This window comes from Doryrhamphus excisus, chromosome 12 (assembly GCF_030265055.1).
Source record: "Doryrhamphus excisus isolate RoL2022-K1 chromosome 12, RoL_Dexc_1.0, whole genome shotgun sequence".
Classification (NCBI taxonomy): domain Eukaryota; kingdom Metazoa; phylum Chordata; class Actinopteri; order Syngnathiformes; family Syngnathidae; genus Doryrhamphus; species Doryrhamphus excisus.
This window is the reverse complement of record NC_080477.1, coordinates 17,042,216-17,068,261: the sequence shown is the minus strand read 5'-3', so window position 1 is coordinate 17,068,261 and position 26,046 is coordinate 17,042,216. Positions and strand designations below refer to the sequence as shown.

At 38.8% G+C, this 26,046-nt stretch overlaps 2 protein-coding genes across 5 annotated transcripts in view; both read right to left on the bottom strand.

Annotated features, from left to right (window-relative positions):
• Window positions 1-1,144: 1,144 nt before the first annotated feature.
• Window positions 1,145-7,578, bottom strand: isl2b (ISL LIM homeobox 2b). Of its 3 annotated transcripts, none has more exons than XM_058089120.1 (6): window positions 7,434-7,578; window positions 6,995-7,184; window positions 6,642-6,907; window positions 5,455-5,750; window positions 4,625-4,796; window positions 1,145-3,777 (listed from the first exon to the last, which is right to left on the bottom strand). In XM_058089120.1, exons 1-6 carry the CDS (start codon window positions 7,489-7,491, stop codon window positions 3,764-3,766), a joined length of 996 nt encoding a protein of 331 aa, XP_057945103.1. In that variant the 5' UTR covers window positions 7,492-7,578; the 3' UTR covers window positions 1,145-3,763. The 3 variants fall into 3 exon arrangements, with proteins under 3 accessions (XP_057945103.1, XP_057945101.1, XP_057945102.1); XM_058089118.1 differs by having other exon boundaries at window positions 4,629-4,796; XM_058089119.1 differs by having other exon boundaries at window positions 4,629-4,796; window positions 5,467-5,750.
• An 11,518-nt stretch (window positions 7,579-19,096) lies between these two features.
• The window catches only part of LOC131139489 (transmembrane protein 266-like), a 43,851-nt gene continuing 36,901 nt past the window's right edge, over window positions 19,097-26,046 (bottom strand). For both annotated transcript variants that reach the window (XM_058089156.1, XM_058089157.1), the window contains 4 exons: window positions 25,453-25,568; window positions 24,588-24,783; window positions 21,431-21,493; window positions 19,097-20,805 (listed from right to left, as the gene is read on the bottom strand). In XM_058089156.1, the coding sequence (XP_057945139.1) occupies window positions 20,183-20,805; window positions 21,431-21,493; window positions 24,588-24,783; window positions 25,453-25,568 (998 nt within the window). In that variant the 3' untranslated portion in view covers window positions 19,097-20,182. The remainder of the gene's footprint in view (window positions 20,806-21,430; window positions 21,494-24,587; window positions 24,784-25,452; window positions 25,569-26,046) is intronic.

Here is a 26,046-nt window from a genome sequence, read left to right as displayed (position 1 = left end):
GTTCAATTCCACCCTCGGCCATCTCTGTGTAGAGTTTGCATGTTCTCCCCGTGCATGCGTGGGTTTTCTCCGGGTACTCCGGTTTCTTCCCACATTCCTCCCAAAAACATGCTAGGTTAATTGGCGACTCCAAATTGTCCATAGGTATGAATGTGAGTGTGAATGGTTGTTTGTCTATATGTGCCCTGTGATTGGCTGGCCACCAGTCCAGAGTGTACCAGACAGCTGGGATAGGCTCCAGCACCCTCCACAAGGATAAGTGGTAGAAAATGAATGAATTAACTTCTTTTTACGCTTTTGTTTACAAAACAGTTTGTCCTATTCCAGCTGACTTCAGGTGAGGTGCTGGGTACACCCTGGATGGGTCATCTGCCAATCACAGTATAACAATTAGTTGTTATTGGGAATGTTCCTTATTGGGAATAAGGAAGATATGACTTAGGGACATAATGTAGGGGGCAGAGTACACACATTGGATTTTGGATGTAATACTGCATATGGAAAACATCACACTTTATGTTATTGTTGTCTGTGTGTATGCCACTTTTCAGTCACTGCATTAAGTAAGCCTGTCGGGATGATCGCCTGGAGAGTTGTCTCCCAGCTGGTAGCCCGTTTTTACCATGTTTGCATATTTTTCTTATGTTCAATATTGATACAACGAGCCATCTATCTCTCTTAAACCCTTGACATTGTATTATACTACAAAAAAGGAGTATATACGTATAGTATGTATAGTATATACAGTATATACAGTATTTGTATTCATTTTTTAGTCCTTTTTACCTACTTTGTCTTTCAAAAAACACCAGCGGCTGCATACTGACAAATCAAAGGATGAGGGGGTCCATGTACGTTTTTTTATATTTAAAGGAAAAAAACAACAGTCTGCATGTCAACTTTGCATTATCAGTGACAATGAATAGGAACTTTTTCTTTATTTTTCACTTTTTACATAACACCTTTTTGTTTGTTATTACATTTTTTTCATTAGCATTATGATTTTATTCTTAGAATATTTGGACTTCATTATCATTATTGAATACATTTAACCAGCCTCATTTTCAAAAACATTGTTTGACTATTTTTCCTTTATTTATTCTTTATTTTCATAAATTATTTTTTTTATTTTATTTTTTATTTGTATATATTGTATATAGAATGTGCCAAGGGCCAATATGGTTACACACTAAATGTGATATCATATCATTTGCTGTTTCAAGTGCACATTAATAAAATAATTTTAAGAAGAACTTTACAAAGGCCTGCACGGTGGATGAGTGGTTATATAGTTCTAGTTTCTTCCGTGCATGCTGGGTTAATTGGCAATGCCAAATTGAATGTGAGTGTGAATGGTTGTTTGTCTATATGTGCCCTGTGATTGGCTGGCCACCAATCCAGGGTGGACTCTGCCTCTTGCCTGAAGATAGCTGGGATAGGCTCCAGCATACCAGCAACCCGTGAAAAATGAATGGATGGAGGATCATAAAATAATAATTAATCACGGTACAAGAAAAAAGTGGAGTTAATAAATTAAGATCATTGATCACTAATTACAAATAATTTTAACAACAAAAGTAATTAAATAATGCTTCATTTTTACTTTTTGGATAAATTAAATCACAATTTATTATACAAAGTGAGATTAATTATGGTGATATTCTAAACTAAAATAAACAAGTCTTAATTTATTATGATGCCATTATTATATTAGTTTAAATCTATTTTTAAAAATTCATTTTGGGAGGGGTTGTTTTCTTTTTAAACATGTTTTTTAATCGGGAATAAGTGTTTCTGTATTGGAATGCTAAATAAAAGCCAAGTGACTGAATAATGAGAAATAAAGATGAAGGTGCGGGTGGGCGTGTCCTGAGCTGATCTCATTACTGGCTGCCCTGCTATCAATTAGTTGCTGACGTCACACCTTTCAATGGACTCTTGCCTCTCAATCATTGATGACACGTATAGGTGTGTCACTCTCTCGCACGTCCATTCGCAACCTGACACGCACGCTCTTGGGCTCGGGAGCGCGCAAAGTTGAGCTTGTCAAATAGCGTTAATAGGTTAAGGACTTCCGCGATAAAAAAAAAAAAAACGGGGGCAGTCACGTGAGAAGTTCACGTGCGACTGTTTTTATTTCGCTTCGGAATGGAATGGCCCTCCTAGCATAACACCTTCAATGCTAAATCATCAAATAAATCAATAAAACAAATACAAGCATTTAGAGATATATTTTTTAAAGTGCAAAAATATTTTTTTTTAAACAGTTTTGTCATTTATAAGTGGAAATCGATGTTTCTTTTCAGCGGCAACGGGTGCATTCTTGCTTTTTAAGCCTCATTGTTATTCCACGTTTAATCTGTTTCTTATCTTAATCTACCTGCATTGTTTACTTATCTTATTTGGGGGGGGGGGGGCAATTACTAATGTATTGTCTACACTCTGTCTTTTAATCTCATCATTAAAACATCGAGATTTGCATCTTTCTCTAAAAAAAATACACATTTAGATTTATAATGGCGGCTGTTGATTTAAATATATTATAGACCAAATTTGTTAATGCATTAAAGGTCCAGTTTTTGGTCTAAATTTGTCAACATAATGGTGGAAGAACTGCATGCTTTTAAGTGATATAATTGAGGGAAATAAAGCAAAAAAAGGAGAAACGTCCCAGGCTTCATTCGCTGCAGGCTGTTTCCTTGTCAAATGAGGGGGTCGGAATGGGGGGTTTGGTGTTTTTGTTGTGGGTCTCATCCACTCGGTGTGTGTATCAGGTGATGCCAGAAGCTGATAAGCTGGACGCCGTCTGCACAGACCGGAGGAACTGGACTGAGCGGCATTAAAGTGCAAAACTAAAAGGCAGTGATGTCCAACATGAGCTCCAGGCTGCACAATTGTACTAGATAGGACAGGAGGAGCAGCATTCATTTCAACACTTGTCGGAAATTACTGAGATTTATGAACATGTAGAGTTTTTTAAAAATATATTTTTTAACATTTATATACATGGGAATTTAAATTAAACATTAAATAAATAAATATTGCACTTCAGGAGCAAACACTGTTGTGTATTCAGCTTTTTTTTATTTTCATTATCATTATTTAAATCACGTAATATTCCGGTTAGGAATCGACAATAAATAATATAACAATAATTTAGTGGGGGGGGGGGAAAGGGGGGGTTCTGTATTTTACAACACGAATAAATTTTTCATCTATTTTTTTTTTTGTTCATGCTCGGCTTTTAAGACAAAGAGTTTTTTTTTACGTTTAAAAAAAAAAGATCACGTTGAAGAAACAAGACACACACAAAAAAAAAAAATCACAATGAAATGTGAAGGAAGTCCGTGTAGTGTTCCCAAACTGTTCCCTGTTAAGTCTCATGATGGAATATTAAAGTTGTATATCCATTTTGGAGGGAGAGGGGGGGGCGGTTGAAGGGGGGGGGGGTGATCTTCTGTACATCTTCTTTCTTCATGCAACATCCATCCGTTGTCTTCTCCACGATCATTCCACAAAAAAAAAATCCTTTCCATGTTCTGGTTGATGTGATGCGCTGGTCACATGCAATGATGGAGTGGGGGGAGGGGGGGCGGAGGGTGGCATGCTGCAATTGTATTTGCAGGGGGGGGGTCATGGGTCAGATCAGAGGAGTTCGTTTCACGTCTCCACAGGACTCGGTACCATACTGTTGGGGGTGTCCGGTAACTGAGAGGATAGGGATGTGACGTCACTTCCGGATGAGTTGCCCAGAGAGCCCGACTCAGAGAACGACACCTGTAATAAGACAATAAAAGTCATTATTATTGGATGCATGATACATAAATGGGCAGCCAAATGTAGAATATGATAAATACAATTAAATAAAAATAATATACTTTTATTTATACTTTTTATGTGATGTATACTTTGTTATATTTGTTTATATATTTATTTATTTTATTTACCAATATGGTCAAATAAATTATAATAAACACATGTAAAAGACCATCAAATAAATAAAATGTTACTTTATACATAGTATATATGTAATATTATTAGCCTTACTGATATTATAGTATAAAAAGGTATACCTTTTACTATAATATTATAGTATAAAAAGGTATACCTTTTTATACTATAATGTCAGTAAGGAGTGTATACACTGCTGGGTTATTTTTAAGAGTGTATAAAATAAAAAGTATATGCAAAGATAAGGAAAATATTTCATAAATACATAATATGGTACTTTTCTTTTTTATAAATCAACAAAGTACCATCTTATTATGACCTAAACATATTTAAACTACATCTAAAGGCAACATTATACAAAGAAGCAGCATGCACTATATGGACACAAGTATTAAGCATTCATTTCAGACATTTTGCACAATTATATGGGGCCAATTTTGTGGGAAGTGGGGGCCTTTTCTGCTGCACAATACACAAAGTGAGATCTATGCATGCTCAGTGTAAAAGAACAGCATTAAAACACACTTGGGTTGAACCGGGAACAAAGGTCAGGTGCAGCATCGGTGACTTTTGACCTCACAAATGCTGCATAAAGTCCCAGGTGTCCCAAGAGTTTTTTAACGTCCATATAGACGTACATAGAGTAGATAGAGAAATAGATAAAGAGACACACCCACCAGTTGTTGGAAGGCCGGCTGGTCCAGGTCACTCTGCAGGGCAAACTCACTGAGGGCCTTCCATGGAGGCTGGTAGGTCTGGACCTCCACCGGGTTCCCCTGCACTGTGCTCTCATGTCGGATGGGACTTCCGGCAACTAAAGGTGTTCCCGTCAGGCCTTGCAGGTTCTAACAGGAGTAGAAAATTGGTAGAAATCAGTTGCTTTTAGGGATTAAAGGGTGTTCAAAATGCAGCACATGGCACATGGCAGAAATTAAATTAAACCAAAAAAAAGCAAAATTAAGAAAAAAAATATAGAGCGACTGTACAGATACTATATATTAAATACACAGAACTGTCAGAGTGTAGACAATACATTAGTAATCCCCCCCCCCAAAAAAAAAATTAGATAAGTAAACAATGCAGGTAGATTAAGATAAGAGACACAAAACTGTCTCTTTAAAAACGTAACTTATTTTTGTGCCTTTTTACTAAATAAAAATGATTTTTCAGCATAAGTCCCCTTTTGGGGGAAAAAATTTGGACACCCCTGAGTGGACATTTCATTAGGTATACATGCACAATCCAGTGAGAGTAATCCTATAATATTTTGTCCTCCTCAAAACATGAATTGAGTGCATATTATTATGTTTGTAAATTATTTTTTGTATTGAATAACTGTAAAAAAAAAACATAGACTATAGTGCAAACATGATACAAAGAAGTCATGCAGTAATAATAATAATAATAATAATAATGATGATAATAATAATAATAATAATAATAACAACAACAACACAAGCAATGCTTATATAAATATAGAGTAATGGAAGCGTTGCGACTTACGAAGATGCTTACAGTCTTATCACTGTGCTGCTGCTGCTGGAGCTGCTTGATGAGCAGCGACTTCTTCTTGTCCTTGCACCGCTTGTTCTGGAACCACACCCGGATGACCCGCGGACTGAGGCCGGTCATCTCCACCAGCTGCTCCTTCATGAGAGCGTCGGGCCTGGGGTTGGCGTTGTAGCACGTCCGCAGCGTGTGCAGCTGCTTCTCGTTCAGCACCGTCCGAACCCGAGTCGTCTTTTCGGACTGCTTGTGGACGTGGTTCCGATGCGGGGCCTGCCGGACCGTCACAGGGTCTGACGGGAATAAGGAAGAGTTTTAATCCATGCAATGCAAAAAATATCACTAGACTATTTTTATTATATTTTAAAACAATTTAGAGTCGGGCCTGCATGTTCATTCAGTATATTTAAATAATATTTTATTTAATTTTATCTGCTTTTGTGGCACCTTTTCATTGCATTTTAAGGCTACTACAACTTGGAATGCTTAGCATATTTGTGTGTGTGTGTGTGTGTGTGTGTGTGTGTGAATGATCTGAAACAACTGAAGCTGACAGCACACACAAGATAACAGCTTAGTGACAGCAGAACAGGTTTGACTTAATGAGATCAATTATGACTGAAATAGCCTTCACTTAAACACCTAAACATCCAGGTAAATATAGCTTTTTTATTCCCAAAACGTGGGCTGCCATTTTTGTTCTCAATTGCAATCATTATGTGGACATTATATATATATATATTGACATATTTATGATATTAATGATATAATTAAAATAAAAAACATGACATTTTTTAAAAATATATTTAGTTACAAAACAGAAAATGTAATAATCCCAATTTCCTTAACGTCTCAGTGCTTTTTTTTGAATCATCATTAAAACAAACGTGCTTGCTAGAGAATAGTTGTATTATAATTAGATTTAGTGCAAACCTTTTTTTATTTTAACCTTTTTATTTATTTGATAAAATATTTTTTTAATTTTCTGTTGCGGTGCAGTAACTAAAATGCAGTATTTTATCTATCTATAATAAAATACATAAATAAACACATTGCACATATAGTTTTAGTTTCTCGGTTATGTTACTATAATAAAAAGGCCCCTGGGATCAATAAGGTCTACGTGCTTATTTTTAATAACAATAACAATGTTGATACGGATATAGATAACAGAAAGCACGGACCTGCCAGGTGCAGGGTTCTGTTGGAGTGCATGTTGTGTCCGGGACTGATGGGGCTTCCGGCGGATCCTCTATCCAGCAGCAGACTGTGGTCGGCCCGGCACAGGAGCTCGTCTTCCCGGAGAGCAAACTCGTCTCCGGGTAGGAGCTGCCTGCTGCACACGGAGCAGCGGAAACACTCGATGTGGTAGACGTTGTCCCGGGCCCTCATCACCAGGTCGCTGCTGCTGAATCCCAGGTTGCATTTTGCACATTTTATCCCAAAAAGCCTGCGGGAATTGATGCGGGGAATATTTTTTTAATGCATTTTTTCTGAAATAAAAATTTTTAAAGCTTTTTTTTTTTTTTTGCTTTACCTGACGTAATCTCTCTTGCAGTAGGTCTTCCCGTCCCGGACAAAACAAGTGCAGGTCTCGTCCAGGTACTGGCTGCACTCTGCACACTTGAGGCAGGCAGCATGCCACTCCAGGTCCGGGGAGACTCTCAGTATGTACTGGTCATGGATCTGACTTCCACATCCCACACACATGGCGAATCCTGGCTTCTCTGCAACGAAACATCACCTTGTTCAAGTGCATTTGTCACATAGTCTGGGCTCTTGTAGCTCAATTCTCCGAGTTAAGCGAATGCAACACATGATAATAGTATCGGCAGCCTCCGAATGGAAACAAAACTACCCGCAAAAACATAAATTTTGTTCCATAACTACAACAAATAGTCTACGATCAATGATTATTATTATTATTTAAAAAAAAAAAACAATTCTGTCTGACCCCAACTGACCCAACTACTTACTTTTGGAATGATCCCCCATATCACCCAAGAAAGAAGAGCTGAAAATAATATCCACCATACAGGAAGGATGAAGGGGCTCGTTGGAGGTGCAGAAAAAGATGACTGGCCCTTGTCGAGACTGCCTCCTTCATAACTTGTATCTCCCCGGACTGGAGGAAGAAGAAGAAGGAGGAGGAGGAGGAGGAGGAGAGGAGGTTGCAGGGTCCCACACGCCGCAGCTGTGACGTCACCACGTCCGAGCAGGGCCCTCCAATAGCAGCTACTTTACACTAAACACTGAGAATATTCTCTTTAAAAAAAAAAAAAAAGATATTGTTACATCAAATATTGGCATTATAATGATAATTTCTATATTTTACATTATTCTATATGATTTAATTAACCTATATATTTTCATATATTATATAAAAGCATAGTCACAGAAAGATGCAAGAACAACCACAATAAAATCAAACCTAAAAATCTAACCTAAACCTGACCGTGTCATCCACATATAAATATGTATTATATACATATTGCGATCAACATAAAAATTTTAGAATGAAGCTACACATGTTGAAATTTTCCATAGATTTTAATATAAATATAAAATTATATATTTGCAAGTGTTTGGTAAGGAAGTTCTTATTATTTTAAACGGCCAACACCTCACGGACTGCTCATCTGCCCAAGAAGGACATCTAGTGGACAAACATGGGAACTACAGCTGGTACAATCACATAGACAAGACAGCCTTTATTGTAGTCTGTTTTAAAATAATCATTATAGTTAACTGATGTGATATTATTATTAATTAATGAGGAATTATTGCAGGGGTACATTTGTCTGATACATTGATTTATTTTTGGTATATTAATGTGCATTTTAATTGTACAGTAACTGATAATCAAATGATACACCAAACATGAGTATTATTTGATTTAGCAGGTGTACCTAATCATCTGGTCAATTACACATACAAAGCTAACATCTGTCTTAATCCAACAAAAGATGACAAAATTAATTCTCTAGCAGCGTCTGTTTCCAATGCATTATCCCCAAGAAGTTCTACTTTCATATTAGATCATATCAGTTTTATGCAGATTGAACTGCACATCTTCAACTTTGTTAGCCGGGTGATGCAATGCCTTCCGTAGTCTCACATTTCTAATGGTGCTTCAATTCAGTTAGCATGCATTAGCGGGACTGCAACACATTTGAATCTCGCTGGGATCAACCCAAGACGACTGTTTCTTTTTTCTTTCTTTTGTCTTCTGCTGAAGATTTAACTGCGGTGTCACAGCGGTTGCGTGTGAGCTCACTGCAGGAACCTTTTTTTTTACATGACAAAAAAGCCTGAAGTTTGCGCGAGCACTCCAAGTAAAGTAAAATAAATAAAGGTTAATTTGTGACTCAAATTGTCCATAGGTATGAATGTGAGTGTGAATGGTTGTTTGTCTATATGTGCCCTGTGATTGGCTGGTGACCAGTCCAGGGTGTACCTCGCCTCTCCCCTGAAGACAGCTGGGATAGGCTAATATTTTACTTTATTTTAGTTTTATTGTACAGTGGTTGAATTCTCTTTTGCTCGTGTATGATTGAAAAGGGCTGTACGGTGTACAAGTGGTTAGCGTGCAGGCCACACTGAGTTCAATTCCACCCTCAGCCATCTCTGAGTGGAGTTTGCATGTTCTCCCCGTGCATGTGTGGGTGTTCTCCGGGTACTCCGGTTTCCTCCCACATTCCAAAAACATGCTAGGTTAATTGGCGACTCCAAATTGTCCATAGGTATGAATGTGAGTGTGAATGGTTGTTTGTCTATATGTGCCCTGTGATTGGCTGGCGACCAGTCCAGGGTGTACCCCGCCTCTTGCCCGAAGACAGCTGGGATAGGCTCCAGCACCCCCGTGACCCTCGTGAGGATTAGCGATGGAAAATGAATGAATGAATAATTGAAAAGGTTGAAATGTTACTAAGAACATTACCATTACACTACAGTCAAAGAAAAGGTTTGTGCTGGTCACGGTTTGACTCTGGAACAGATCATATCTATTTCCGTGATGGGGAAATAGTTTTGAAAGAACAACTACAAATCTACAGCTACATACAAAAGACAGCATATTGTATATCATCACTATAATTAATATACACGTTTTCTCAACCCAGTTGGTCTTTTTTGCAATTACCAGCTGGTTGTGGCCCGTTCATGTCGGATTGGACCGCCATGCCAGTCACATGACCACCTCCCAAAAGAATGTCTAATCAGGTTTTGATGGGGCCCATTAACCTCATCAAATATAAATGTAAGACTGGAATCATCCACTTAAACTTTGGCAACAGCCTAACGTCTGGAAGTGTGTGTGTGTGTGTGTGTGTGTATCGCTGTATGCATGTGTGTGTGTGTGTGAGGTTGGGGCCACATTACGGAACTTTTCAGCGACACATTTCCTCTTGAATGTTTAACATTAGGATGGCACTCTGCCTCTATTGTACTGTCAGACTCATTAGTCATTCATAGTGCAAGCTGAAATGTTGCCAGTTTGTTTCTGACTGATGGCAACATTTTTTTTTAGGGAGGGGCGGAGACAATAATTATGCAGGAACACAGACAGGAAGAGGAAGTGCTGCAGATGGTCGGACATTGTCCTTCAGGATTTTTTTTTGGTAGTAAGCAGAATTCATGGTTCCATTTAAATCAAGTCTTCCAGGTCCTAAAGCAGCAAAACAACCCCAGACCATCACACTACCACCACCATATTTTACTGTTGGTATGAGGTTTTCTGATATGCAACCAAAAGCTAAAATGAGTCATGAACACTGACCTCAACTGAGGCAAGTGAGGCCTGCAATTCTTTGAATGTTGTTGTGGGGTCTTTTGTGACCTCTTGGATGAGTTGTTGCTGCACTTTTGGGGTCATTTTGCCATTTGTTTGGTGGATAATGACTCTCGCTGTGTTTTGCTGGAGTCCCAAAGCTTTAGAAATGGTTTTATAACCATAGATCTGAATTAGTCTCTTTTGGGCAGTGGGGCAATATTTATTAATGACTGATATTTATATTTGTTTGATGATCTGAAACATTGTTTTCAAGTGTGACAAACAGGAAGTCAGGAAGGGACAAATACTTTACATTAGTATATTATTTGTTTCTATCAGTTGTTTATTCTCTGCCCCCTCCTGAGCAAAGCCAGGCCTTTGTGAGATGAGAACAACAATGCAGATTTATAATTCATATCCGTGCTAGAGTTAATGCAGTATTCACATGATAATTAGGATAAATTTTTGATTGGCGCCTTAGGGCAGCGCTGCATTGCTGAGGCGGCCATTATTACCTTATTAGTGTAACTGTCAGTCGCCTGCTTTAGTTTACAAATGCACTGTCTTGTATTTTAGCATCAGAGGTCTCCGGTCCTGGCTTGTTGCTTATCAGCGGCGCTAACAAGAAGCTGTGTCACTTCAATGATCATAGAAGCACATCTCTGTCTTTGCAGCAGTCAAAACAACGTCATCATTTAGCATCGCATTCACACATTTGTCCTTATACAATAAGTTAGGATTATTTATGAGGATTTGGGTTTTTTTGCAATGATGCGATGTTAGCGGCAAAGCATTTTTAACACAGAGAAAACTAATCAATTTCTGTGCCATTAAAGCAACAATAAGGAAAAGAAAACATATTTTTGTATGCTCAAGGACACTCCCGACAGTTGTCAAGTGTAATTTACCTTTACAGGCCCAACTATGATAATTGCATTTCCACCAAGTGGGATTCAATATTAATAAATTGAATGTTTTAATGTTTATAGCATAGAACATCTGTTTATGACCTTTATTAGAGCCCCGTAGACATGAAATAACACCCCTATAGTCACCTTGAGACTCCTATTATTCTTTGTTTACACCACATTGCACAACCCTAATGAGCAGGCTACGGAATATCTGTAGGGACACAACAAACAGATGGCCTGCCGCTTTAAGCATAGCAAGCTACCGAGCTAACCAGTTAGCCTCTTCAATGTATTTATTGTAAACTTAAAGAAACACTTTAAAATGGAGTGGGGAAGAAGGACATAATGAGAAGTCAAAAACTTACCACTTCCACACGGAATGGGAGGAGAACTTTTTGTGCACTATGTCATGTTAGACTGGCTGACTACATGCAGTGTAAGGGAAGGTAAGGTCTCATCAACTGTGTAGAATACTACAATACTTCAATATATATATATATTTTTGCATTAAACTGACTGTATTTGATAGTCTTTGTAACACATATATTTTTATTGTGTATTATTATTGGGTGAAAAAATACACTACTGTTGAATATTAATGCATTTCCGCATAATAGTCGCCTGGCACTCTCTGCAGTTGAGTCACTAAACACATGAATATGGGATTTTCAGACACACATCTAATTTAAGTTAAAGCTGTCCTCATAATAATAGAACCACAACAAGCACGGCGGCGGTCTCTCTGGTGGTGTGTTTAGTTGGTGTCACATTGTGTGTCTTTTTGTACAACACTCATGTTCTCACACTTGAGGGGAGCTTGGCTGTGTGAAAGAAGACGTTTCAGCATCACTTTGGGGTGTTTTATTAACAGGACAGCAGGTGCACCACTGCTGATGCTGCTGCTGACGGACCTGCTCCCTCCACCAGCTGTGTGTCTGAGTGTGTGTGTGTGTGTGTACGTGAGACCAAATGGCAAGCAGCCAGGGATCCCGAGTAGAACTGGCCAAGCTTGGAAAATCAACCCTTTTTTTAAAAAAAAAAAACAGCCACCCGCTGCCACAAAATCTTGGAAAAGCAGTTAGAATTCTGCAGGCAAAGTGAAGTGCTTTTCTTTCTTTGTGTGTGTGTGTGTGTGTGTGTCCCTTTAGATTGACAGTGGCTTTCATAGTGTATTATCTGGCCTGGCTTTTAACTCCAAGAGAACTGTGTTCACAAATTGATGCTCTGCTCCAGTGGGGCTGTAGCTGCAACATTAAATTGTACTAAAATATTCATATGTGAGTGCATTTAGCTGAGCGCAATTGCTGTGTGATTCCCAAGAGACCACATGGAAATGTTGCAGGCGCCCCCTCGACACACACACACACATACACACAGACACACAGCAGCATCCTGGCAGACACCCCGAGCCTGGCCCGGGACACTGATTGTGCCTCAGCACTAGTCCAACTAAGGTGAAGGCAGCCCAAATGTAAAATTACGTAGTAGTGGTTTAGTAGAGAAGGAGGCTTGTTTCAAATTCTCAACTGTCACACAAGTGTAAAAAGAAGTTAACCCATGTATAATAAAAATACTATAAATACTATATCATAAAACAAAGGTTGGTTTCGAAGACGGTTGACTTCATGCATTTCTATTTTTAATCTTGCTCACTGACATACAAGTGTAAAAATAAGTTATTGTAACAACACCGTAATAAAACTAAAATAAAATCAAAATACTCGCCATTTGACGACAAGTGTCAGAGACCTAGAGAAAAGCTTGTTGAAGGACGCTGACTGTGTGTATCGCCCTTTTTAAAAGTCATAAAAAGTGTAAAAACAATGCATAATAACACCAAAATAAAGTAAAATTACTCACCTATTGAAAATAAGTGACAGAGATGTAGCATTTAAGTGTATAGTGATGCTTGTTAAAGGCAATTTCAATTTAGTAAAACTAAGTAACAAATGGTGTTCTCAATATCAAGTCATGTGAAGGGCAAATATATTGAAGTCTCTCACATTAAGACTAAATAAAACAAAATTTATTTTATTAGTATATGGTACAGTATATATTGTTTATTGTCAATTTAGCCTATATTCAATGTATTTATTGTAAACTTAAAGAAACTGTATTGAGCGTGGGAAGCACCTCTGTTGCCGCGCCAAGTTCCACTTCCTCTTCTATGGTTATCATCACATTTGCCTGTTTTGTTGACAAAAAAAGCCAAATGAAAAGCAAAACACTGTTTTCAGGCAGTGACCTTACAAGTAGATTATATTTAAGACCTGTAGGGGGAACCATAGTGCAGAAAAAAAGCACCCAATAAAAAGACCCCAATTATTCCTTACTGTTGCTTTAAGTAGATGACTGTGTTGGTGTGCTGTTTATTGGATTTCCACTACATCTCATCCAAACATTGCCATTGTAAATTCATGTCAGTTAGTGTGTTTATTGAATATGAATATGTAGATCACCTCAGATGGGCGGGAGAGAAAAAAAAAACATGTTGAATGACAATTTCCCCAAAGAGTTGATGTGCTTTTTACTTGAAATGTTTGCTAATTTAGCCATCATGTAGCTAGCCAAGCGGAACTACACGGTTACACGTTTGGATCGCTGAATTAATGTCGTCGAGATCATTTTTATTCAGCTCTATGGGAGCACACACAGTCCCTTAGGATAACTCCATGTTTATCCAATGACACATTCATTTTTTTTATTATTATTACTTAATTTCAGTCCTTTTTTTGGAGGAAAACTGGACCGTTTGTCCCATTTCAGAATGCAATTTTTTTCTGATTTGTCATAATTTTTTCTGTCATCGCTCTGTAATGATCAAATTAATATTATCATGTTTGATTTGAACAAACTAGTTGAATAATTGATATATGATATCCTCAAAGGGGACTGATGTGATTCAATGTGGTCACTCAGTGTTTTCATCTCTTCTATTTTTCTAACACTGACCCACTTTTTGCCCTGAGAGCCATAACAAGTATCTCAGAGCATGAAAGGGACCAAAAAAAAAGGCTTTATGTAAAAGCTAGTGCTGTAGCCATGACAACAGTCTCCTGAGTGGATGTCTTCAAACTTGTTGGGAGCTCCGTGCACTTAAGACGTATGTCTGAAAAAGGAGAACCTGAGAAGCTTTTTAAAGAGCGATGTATAATTTATTTGTATTTTTCTCCAGCTTCGGAGCACAGCGCCCTGTGTGAGACGTGTTCTCAATCCGTCACTCTGTTTGTTCTCAATGAGGTCCACCCAGCTGTTTAGTGGCGCGCCCTCAATCTCCACCGCGCTCTCTCCGAAAATGAAGTCACATGATTTTAATGTTGGGAAGAAATATTTTCATTCACGTTAAAAAGACGGGAGGGCTCTGTTGGAAACTTTGCAAAAGCAGACGTTGCGGAATTGCGTCACGGTTGTGTAGAACTGCAATGCTGAGAGTTGTTTCTAGTCTTTATGGTTACCTTATTTATGCAGAATTTTATACCGTAGCCCCCATACATAAAAAAATCCCACTTTAGACTATTTTGACTGATCATTCAAGGCATAAAGAATATCTTATAGCTATATCTATAGCTACATAAACATTGAACTTACCAAAACAAACATGAAACTACCATCTTTCATCAGAAAAACAAGTTTGTTCTACCTTTTTACATCCTTTAGTAATCAGCAGTAAAACATAGGTAAGTTTCAGGGAAATATCAGCTCCCAACTAAAAAAAAAGCGACAAAAACAGCTTTTTGTATAACTCTCAATAATAACAGCTCAAACATCTAAACAATTAAACCTATCTGAACAACACAAAAATATATTTACAATTTTCCACATTTGGAACTGAACTATGTGTGCGCACATGGGTTAAAATTGCTAAATCTGCACGTGACTCTCCACCAAGCTCTCCCACGGCCTCCTTGCGGTCGTGTTTGATTCTCCCATTGAAGGATCCCTGCCGAGCTCTTACCAAACGCACCCCTGCCACCTTGTGGGCTTTTATTTTGGCGTGAAAATAGTAATGCATTAGTGGGGAGTAACATCATCGCCTCTTTTTGCATCTTGCACAAGAAAACATAAAAGACGCTTAAATACGTTGTTGGTATCGGATGTTCAGATTTATAAAAATTTATTAACACTGAAATTAAAAACTTTTTCAAAAATGACTATATAGTAACCACTAAAAGAGTTAGTGTAGTATTAGTAACAATATAGTAACCATTCTATAACGGGGAAGAATACAACTTTGTTATATAAATTTGATAATGTAAGAATATTTGAAAGTCATTATTTTCTTTTTTATTTTCACCAATTAGTGAAAGAATTAGCTGCTTCTTGTCATATTTGAGTGGGAGTACTGAAATCTGAAAGATCCATTTTTAAGTATTAATTTGAAAATGAAAAAAAAATGCCTCGTATTAACTCTCTAACAAGATCTCAGTGTATAGACTGGTCATATATCTCATCTGGTTTCATATTATCTACATACTGTATTGTATATAACTCTGGGAAAAACTGTTGATTTTGTTAATACTTGGGTTGTTTATATTGTTTATTTTTCTATATTGTGTATTTTGTACTGCTTAACTGACTCTGTACTCTTGCTGCTGTGCAATACAAATTTCCCCACTGAGGGACGAATAAAGGCATATCTTAATCTTAATCTTAACAAAAACAACAACATTATTTATTCCAATATTATCTTTTAGGTTATGAAGCTGAAATAAGAACACTTTCAAGTGTTTTTATCAGGAGTTTTGCTGTTCAGCAAAGTGAGCAATGAAGTTTTATCTCCAGGAAGTGACAAGCTGCGACCCCATCCCTCCCCATTAATGAGAACGAAAACAATGATCATGTAATGTTAATGTAGTTAAAGTGTCTCCCTGTGTGCCATTATTAAAACATGTCAATAATTAAGTGCCTAATGGTCACTGTTTGTTCACTTAGCTTACCGTCAGGGTGACAGCGAGGGGCGCTCTCGACTCATCCGAGACATCCCGAAAGCCATTTAGCATCTCGTGGAGATATGCTCGGGGTCTCGGCCTGTCAAATATCAACACTTAACTCTCACGTTCACCTCTGATACGTATCGACAAATTGGGTTCATGTAAATTATTAAGGCCCCCCACCTTTGACTGAACCACTTGGTCGGGATGACATCACAGGACAAAGTTCACTTCTCTTTGACTGGAACTGCTTGAGCTTGCACGGACGGGGTCCACAGGAGACAGGATGGAAGGGGAGGGTGCTGCAAGATGGAGGCCTCGAGTAACATGTGGTACATGTGTGTGTGGGTGTTTATTAATGTGTGAGGCAAAAAGCCACAAAGTGGGGATATAAACCGTATCATATGAATATAGCTTGGGAAGGTTTACCATTAATGTACAAGTATTTGAACGTGTGTGTGTGTGTGCTTATTAATTAATGTATCGGACCAAAAGGGGAGGGGACCTCCTGTTGTAGGGCCGTGGATTTCAATTATTTTCTGTGATGCCCCCACTGGGGGACAGAAATGAAACTAATATCTATCAAGAAGCAACTAATATATTATATTTAGTTATCTGTACTATGTAAAATTGCAACAAATTGCAGCAAATTGCAACAAAATAGAAAGCAGTGAAGCATAGTCAAGAGTCAAAATCCATGAGTGGAGTGGGTCTGCACTAATTGTGAAAGTCCTCCCCGCCTTCCCCCGCCCCCAGGGCAGTTCATGACACTTTTGTATGGGGACGTAAAATGAAGTTTTAATGGTATGAATGTAGACACCGTTATGAAGATATATGGGAAGGTTTACAATTGACACACATCATGACTTATTTAATTGCTCCGTTACATGCAGGTGGCATTGTTGGTTAAGTCAACGACTATATTGATGTGACCGCTCATTTAAGGATTTATATCAAAATGGGAAACTCTCCATGGTGATGAACATGAATTTTATGTTATTATCAAAATTCTTGTTAACTTTTGTTCAATCAATAACATGAAGTATGAAACATGAAGAACTAAATAGGTCCCCTGTAAGCAGTTATTATCCAATATTTTTGTTTATACTTTAGAGTAGTCAGCGTACAGCTTGTGTAGCAGAATGGAAAATAATTAAACACACATTACTGTTTAATGACTAAAATGTGTGCATTGAAACGGTTCCACTTCATACCCTTTACTGAAGTCTATGAATTCGGTAGCAGAATTGCAGCAGTAATATATTTTTGATTAACAATTAAAAGCCTATATGGATACTTGTAAACACTTGACATGCAACAAAGTGGTACAGCGGGTTTATCGTGTGAATTAATGATACCGGGGGCTAATTAGGGGCTTTTTTGCAACACAGTCATGATGACAGCCAATTAGCGCTTGTTTTGACAGGTCTTCTGATCTTAAAAACCTCTCAATTATTTAGATTTCTTCAAAATGCAAATAGGAAGCCAGTGTTAATGAAGTGATGAGCCGTGAGTGTCATAATCACAATGAGCATGAGAGATAAAGCGGAAAAATAGCAGGCCTATAAGGGTCACTTTGTTGTCATGAATCTTGGTTATTGGCAAAAATAGACCCCGGTTATGGTGGGACTGAAAATTGTGCCTAATAAACTAGTCCGTTAACAGCGAATAATTATAATAATCACCGATTGAAGTGACCAAACAAAGAATCCCACACGTTGGTGACTCGGTCTTGTTGTGTTGTGTTGCTTGAGTCCAACTGTGTACGTAACATGTCTATCACAAAACGTGCCAAATGGAACACGGAACCAAGAGTCATTTCCCCCCCAACTTTGTTTCCCCTGTATGACATCATCAGGAGCATATTCATATATGTTTGTCAACAATTTCACATTTAAGTACATTAGGTACTGTGTTCGAATTTTGCTATGATTTGTATTTTGCCACTATAAAAATTATCTGTCAAATGTCAAATTTGTTAATATTATTGGGCAATTCATTGAATTTACATGATTTCCTAAGGAAGAAATTGTTCAGTGTTCATACGTTTCGGTCATAGAGATTTCATTCATTCATTCATTCATTTTCTACCGCTTATCCTCACGAGGGTTGCGGGGGGTGCTGGAGCCTATCCCAGCTGTCTTCGAGCGAGAGGCAGGGTACATTCTGGACCGGTCGCCAGCCAATCACAGGGCACATATAGACAAACAACCATTCACACTCACATTCATACCTATGGACAATTTGGAGTCGCCAATTAACCTAGCATGTTTTTGGAATGTGGGAGGAAGCCGGAGTACCCGGAGAAAACCCACACATGCACGGGGAGAACATGCAAACTCCACACAGAGATGGCCGAGGGTGGAATTGAACTCGGGTCTCCTAGCTGTGAGGCGTGCAGCCTCATAGAGATTTTAAAAAAATCCATATTTTGTATGTAAACATTCAGTAATCACATGATTCCCGACAAGACATCTTGATTAGCTTTGGAATTATTAACGTAGATGTAGTTTGTTTACATGTCGGCCTCACTGGTCAAAGCGGCAGAGATAAGATCGTCTTCTCTTTATACATTCAAAGTGTGTTGCTGTTGCTCTACACGGGTGACAGTGGTTCGTAACCCTGCCATAGCACATACAGTAATTACTCTCGTTTTATCGTTCTTCATACAATCTGGTTTCCGACAGACCCTTTGGAACAGATTAATACCAAAAACCGAGGTACGACTTATTGATTCCCGGCTACCCATGAAGGTTTGAAGTAAGATCGAGTGGCTGGGGTAATTTATTTCCAGGACTACGGAAGGTACAAGGCATCTATTGAAGTTTGTTTTATATTTTGTGATTACATGTGAGTACATTTGGGGGGCCACATATCCGGATGCTCCATGGGGGGGGCATGCGTCATTAAATAGAGAGAGGTAAGGAAATACTAACTTTTTATTGTTAATATTTTTCATCAAATGACAACACCTTCACTAACAATTACCCTCCCCACCCACCCACCCACCCACCAACACACACACACACACACACGCATACACACCCCGCGTATATCAAGTTTAAAAAAGTGGCTGTAAACAGTAAAGTGCAAATAATTTGCTCATCATTTTAAAGGATCATGCTACAAACACTCCAGTTTTAGTAAAGAATTCACCCTTATAAAAAAAAACTAACTTACCATTTGCTTCTTTCCAATAAAACAGCCAAATAATTTTTAATTCAATTAGAACAACAAAAAGTCTATGGGATAAATGGTAGTGGTTCCCAAATCAAGCCAGTAGGAGTTGTAAATGTATCTGTATTAATCCAGTCATGTACCCTGTGTAACTTTTAAGAAAATAAGGAGCATGGTGTATAATGTTAAGTATATGAAAAGATCATAAAAATGCAATTAAAAGTAACAGTTTGAAATTGGAAAAGTTTAAGGAACAGCATCTTTGTTTGGAATAATGCTTGGCGATGCTCATTGAAGGCTTGAACGGCCCCTTTGCTGGTTTTGAGTCATATAAAGTTCAGTGCCTTTTATATGAGGATTCCTGATGAAGAATGCGTTCAAAAACCCATTCAAATCCGCTAGGGATGGGCATTTGATTACATTTCCTGGACTGACTGTAAGCAAAATTAATCAGAATTTATATGTAATGGAATTGGAGACTCTCTCTGTGAAGTTCTGAACTCCTCTTTTCATGCCATTTAGTGGAATAATGCTGCATGGAGAATTAAACTATTTATAGTTTGATTTCTTTAGACAGCAAAGTCATTGCTAATAATGAATCAACAGCACCCCTGCTGGTTGCAGCCAAGCGGTGCACCCAATTTTAACTACATAACATAATCTAACCATGTAATCATTTAATCAATAATCATGCCCATCCCTCCTGTCCAGTTTGATGGTGTTTTTTTTTTTGTATTCGTTGTGCTATGTGCCGTCACCTCCATGTCCATCATGGAGGACCGGAGGTCGTAGATTACGGGAGTAGGTCCAACTGGCGAGTCATCCACCGAAGACGGACATTTGTGGCGCTCACTGAAAAGCTTTAGCTTGTTCTCACAAGGTTGTCCTGTAGATGTTGGCAGTACAAGAAGAAAATACTCTGTTTTGCAAATCTGTTATGTGTCAGACAAATGCCCTAGAGGTGTGTCGGCCGGACCCAAGAGACAGTACTTCTCCTCCAGCGAGGGCTCTGCGGCGCCGCCCTGCAGGTGAATGAGAGGCTTTGTTTGCAGCAGAACGCACCCTCGCCCGCCTCGGCCCCGCCTCTCCTCTTGGTTCCTGCGGTTGAACATGTTTATTCTGTGGTCCAGTTCGGGACTGGCCTTTTCGGAACCAGTAGGACTAGGGAGCTTAAGGTTGACTGGGTCCACTGTCAGGCCCTTCTGAGCAAGGCAGGAGTCCTCAGAAAATGAGAGGAAGTCTTGCACCACCATGTTCTGTCCCTGACTCGAGAAGGAAGAGGGACAGCAGCGGTGGGAGGTGTAGGGTAGGTTCAAGTCCTGGGTTGTGCTGCTGCCGGGGTCCATCTTAGAGGAGCGCATGGCATGGCTTCTCAGGGTGTGGGGACGGGCGGTCAGGCTTCCAGTGGACTGGGACATGCTGGTGGACGGGTCGCTAACGCCGCTGCCCAGGCGCTCCATCGCGAGCGTGGAGTTGGACTGGATGGGATTGGTGGGGAGGTGGACGTCAATGGCGGCTGTGGTGATGACCCGGTTAGCTAGACCAGTTGTCCTGGCATCTTTTGGAGAAGAAAAATCACCCCTCAGCAATGTTTTATTGGGTTTTGGGGGTACAATTAACTGTGCCCCATAAATTCTGCCTAGCAACAAGTGAAAATTATATTTGTTTTGATCTTCATTAGTCCTAGGTCTATGGTGCGGATCTGGAGTCACAAAGCCTTCTATAAAGGTCCCGGACGCTTATGATTATGACAGTGCTTCTAAAAATTCACACACACAACTTTTTCTCACATTTTTGGTCATCTCATTTTTAGTTTGTGCTGCTTTCGGAATCTTTATGGTAATTTTTATTGACAGGAAATGACCAGTTATGAGCATTGTCTACTACACATTTTTTGTAATTTCTGTATGTAAACATGTCAACCATAAATACCATAGAATGGAATTATATATTTTCTGTTGTAAGAATTATTAAAACAATATTATAAATTATTATAAAATTATATATATATTATATAATATATAATTATTATTATGAAAATTATTTTATTGAATAAATATTTAATAAATTAGTTTTTTTTGTGTGCTACATATTAAAACTTGTCCCGCTGCTACCTTTATCATAATATTATCTAATTCAATGTACCCTTTCCTAAGCATTTAAGAAGATATTGAGCCACTCACCACTGCTTGCTTCACTGTAGTACTGGCTGATGTAGTTGTTCATATCATCGCATACAACTGGATCTGATCGGGAAATAGAGAAGTTAAGGCACGGCTTGGCAATTAACATTATACAGAGTAATAATATATGTGAAAAGTAAGAAAGTAAGTAAGAAAAACACAACTATAGACTTGTTTAACAATAATTGTGCTGTATTATATGTCAATGAGTGCGGCACACAGTAATTAAATAGGAACTCATGCTCAGCACAGAATTGACTTTAATTGGATTTCACACCCTTGTGGCCACTTTGATCCATTTCAGTGTAAATACTACAAATGGAAACAATCTGCAATGTTTACAAGGAAATATTGACAGAAATGACTTGTGCCCCAGGCCACAGGTGCTTGAAAGGCTCACGCTCTGCTTGGCGCTACATTAGCCATAGTGCACCAGGTAATAGACAGCACCCAGTTAGGCTGGGTTTAGCAATGAGGGGGCTTAGGGGACAGTGGGCACAGATGAGGGCTCTTTGTGGGGGAACTATATGCGTGGTGATCCTGTGCTCGCTTGATTGGTCTTGAGCTCACTGTCTGCTGGCTGAGTGCGAAGCACGAGTAGCCTGAGTGCTAGCCCCCGTCCCCCGGGACATGCTGCAGACTCTGATGGGTAATCTCATTTATTTTTCATTCTAAAATATTAATCCCTGGGCCACCCCTGGAGAGGGAGCATTGCACTCACTAAAACAAGACGAAGACAATCGCTCCACAATTAATAACACATGAGTGATGGAGGAAGGGGGGGTGGTGGGGTGGGGGGGAGAATTGGCTGTCCAGCATACATAAAAAGGCTCTCGGCCCTTTTTGTGAGACAGCCCAGTTATCAAGCTGTCACTTGTGTGTGTAAAAGGAGAGGTGACATGCTGTGCTACTTTTAGTGCAGATCTCCATTATACTGCAGGTTGGAGGACTGTACCACTGGACCAATAATTCCCCTGAACCTGGAGATGAGTGTATAGTAAATTGAAATATTTGTTTTTTTTAAGTATATTGTATCTCATGGGACTGTATGAAACATCATTTCAAGGTTTTTAGGACTAGTGTCATTTACCTCTGCATGTGCTTTAAAATGTTGCTGCTGTGTTGTGCAATATACTAGTTAATAAATTACTGTATGTTTCCACTTTCTCATATAGAATCATTATTAAAGTTTTAAGAAATAGTTGTTTTATGTAATGTGGGTTCAATCTTTCCATTTTATTTAACAATTCGTTTTTGTGGTTTAGGTACATAAACACCCAAACTATAATTGAAGCACTATAAAGGGCTACTTTAATCAGGTACTTAATAATGTAGTACCTTAATAAGCTCAACATTAAAGGCCATACAGATACCCTTTACTAAAAGCTAAGGCATATAGGAATAATATCTATTTGGATCAGTACAAATTAGATACCCAGTTCCTGCTGTATCTACATTTTGATATTAAAATTTCAGTGTTATTCAAAGAAAATGCATTGTCAACAAAATAACATTACATTTATTAGAATCCATACTCTTATTTAGTTTCTGGCAATTTATGTTGTGATTTGCCTTTTTAGTCTGCCACAAAAGCAGTGTTGAATTGTTAAAACAAGCTAAAATAATTGAAAATGTTCCTGTTGCTGCAGTAGTACGATGTTTACTCCGTGACCTGCTTCTAAGAGCTGCCAGTGTCCCTGAGAGACGGTGGATGGTAGAATGTGACATGGTTTAGTACTTCCAAGGTGGCATAAAGCCGTCATCTCTTGGGACATCTGATGTTTTTGGAGCACCATGTCATCATTGCAGGTGAGAGAGAGGAATCTGAAAAAAAAATCTTGACTTGATTGGAGTCGATTTGACCTGTTATGAACGTGGTGGCCTATAAGTGCTCATCCCATTGACCATGTTTGGGTGTAAAAAAAAATATGCTCACTTTGTATCCGAGAGCCAGATTTGCCACGATGCCCTTGGGGTAATATTGTGGCCCCCGTGGAGCCCTATTGTGGTTTGTAGGTGAATGAGAACAGATGTTGACAGGAGCCCACTCCCCTCCTAACAAGACCCAATTCACAGAGCACTCTGGATTTGAAACAGGCCGTGATGCACGGCCTCCACCACGTGGTTCTTCCGGAGCTGAGACTGACACAGTGTCAGAAAACATGCTTGTTTTTCTCCACCATTCAGCACATCCTAAAAGCTTTTTTGCCCCCTGTATTGATCCCAGCATGCCTGCGGTCAGATGGCTTGTCGTGTGAGAATGGAGGGACTAAGAGCCCAAAGCCTCCAAGACGCTCCAGGGCTATACTGCTGCATGTTAACCCTACTTTGCAGTGGCATCCACTTGGCCTGATGTTGCACCATTAGGGACTTTTTGTTCCACATAATTATGTACATACATGATGACGCACCTCTCTGCTGGTTTGTCACGCTGCTTTTTCAAGCAAAAGCTCCACCTGGCGTGATATATATTTAAATGAGCATTTACATGTACAATTTACAGGAAAGTTTGGCTCATTTAAATGTTCATCACAGCTACAAAAAAAATCAAAAGTATACTCTGAGGTAAAACATAGTGCAAAAATTGTTAATTTTTTTAACAACAAATAACTGCAGTGACATTTTTCTACAAAACACACTAGGGTTTTTTATGGACGATTAATTTTCTCAACCCAAACACAATCAGAACTAATATTTTGCACTTTTTCTACAGGTGGTACGAGCCCTGTTCCTGGACTGTGATATAAATTGAGTTTTAGTATAAGTCAGAACTTACCTAAATTAACTTCTACTGTAAATAATTCATGGTGTTAAATTTATAAATCATTTGTTATTTTGATGTACAACAACCATTTTTGAGCAATTTTATCCTTCCTCATTGGAGCTGTGTTTGCACATGCTCTATTCTTACACACACACACAGGTGCATAACACTTGCCATGCGTGGCGCATAAGTGTTTGTGACCACAATTGCATTTTTCATGAATTTATGGGAGCATGTATACTATATATATACTAACTATATAGGAAACCAAGAATCACCCATATCATGGATGGAATAAGTCCATATTCACTGTGCTGCATGTTATACGCTACAATACAATGCTTCCAATATGTACCATGATATAAATACATATTTAAATGCATCTTATCCTACCTGCAGTGTTGTGCAGCTCCCTAGGGTTCCTTTGAGTGCCCTCATCATCAGACTCCCCAGGAGTCAAGCCCTCCACCACCTGAAAGCTCCTGCCCTGCTTGGCCCACACACGGTGGATCTGCATGGCTGCTTCCCGCTCCGCTGCCAAGTCCAGGTCCTGCTGGGCCAAGTGGGCCCTGAGCTGCCTGATCTCAAACTGCACATGAAATCATAAAGAAAAACAAGGAGCCATGGTGAGGGTGCAAATGAGAATGTAATTTATGAAAACTGGGAAAGTGACGCCCTCTGTTGTAAACAAATGTAGCTCCATTAAACACTGACTCATTATCCATAACAATAAACAAATATAATAATAAAAATTACGCTATCATACAACAACATTTGCACTAATAAATGTGTCATTTGTATTCTGAAATACTTTATGTACTTGGAATGTTGACAGCTAAACGTGAGTAAATCTTTTCATGAGGCGTGGCTGCCCCCTCCTGGTCACAACAACGAATTGCCACATTTTGTAGACATGTTTTTAATGAAAACCTTTTAATATTGTTTGTTTGTTCGTTAGCATAAAATTAAGTCGGTTTTTAAATACAATTTCTGTTAATTTGTATAGCTATTGTCAACATAAATTATTTAAATTTGATGTATTAATTATTTTTACTAATGTTCACCGTTGTGTACCAAGAAAAATTGGATGTACTGTTATTATTATTATTGCATTATTGCACAATTTGCATATTCAGTACATGGTTTTCCTTAGAGAAAAAAATAAAATGCACAGCACACACACAGATGTCTTTCATGATAGTCTCCACTTGTTGGGTGTCTGGTAGGTTGAAATAAATTAAACAACAAATGTACTCACAGCCTGTTCCTGGCAGATCTGAGTGAGACGCTCCAGCTGCTCTTCTCTCATAGCCTTGGTCTTCTCACACTGTTGGATCTCCAGCTCCATCTCCACTTTTACTTGGAGCACATAGGCTAACATGGAGGGGGAACAAACAAACAGACAAAATAAGTATAACTGTGTCAGTATAACATGAAGTAGTGTCAAATACAGTAGTACACAAACAGCCATTGAAGGCTTAGGGTTTGGTGCAAAAATAAAGTTATCACTATTAGTTTAAAGGGGACCTATTATGCTCATTTTTCATATGCCCTTCGATCTTCCAGAATCTGCGGCTATTCCAGCTGTATTTCTTTGGATTTCGTGATTCCAGCATTCAAGCACGGTATGTTTTGATTTATTCCACCCAGGCCCACCTCTAGGCATGCCCACTCCATTGTGGTTGGTCACACGGTGCTTAGGAGGACTTCTGGTGTTGTGCTGCTATCAGCGAACCCAATTTTATCCGAGTTGATAAACGGTATAGGAGTTTAACGTGGAAACGTGGAAAGAGGGCCCTTTAAGAGTGTCACTGCACAGTATGCATGCAGTATTACTATGATACCACTAGAC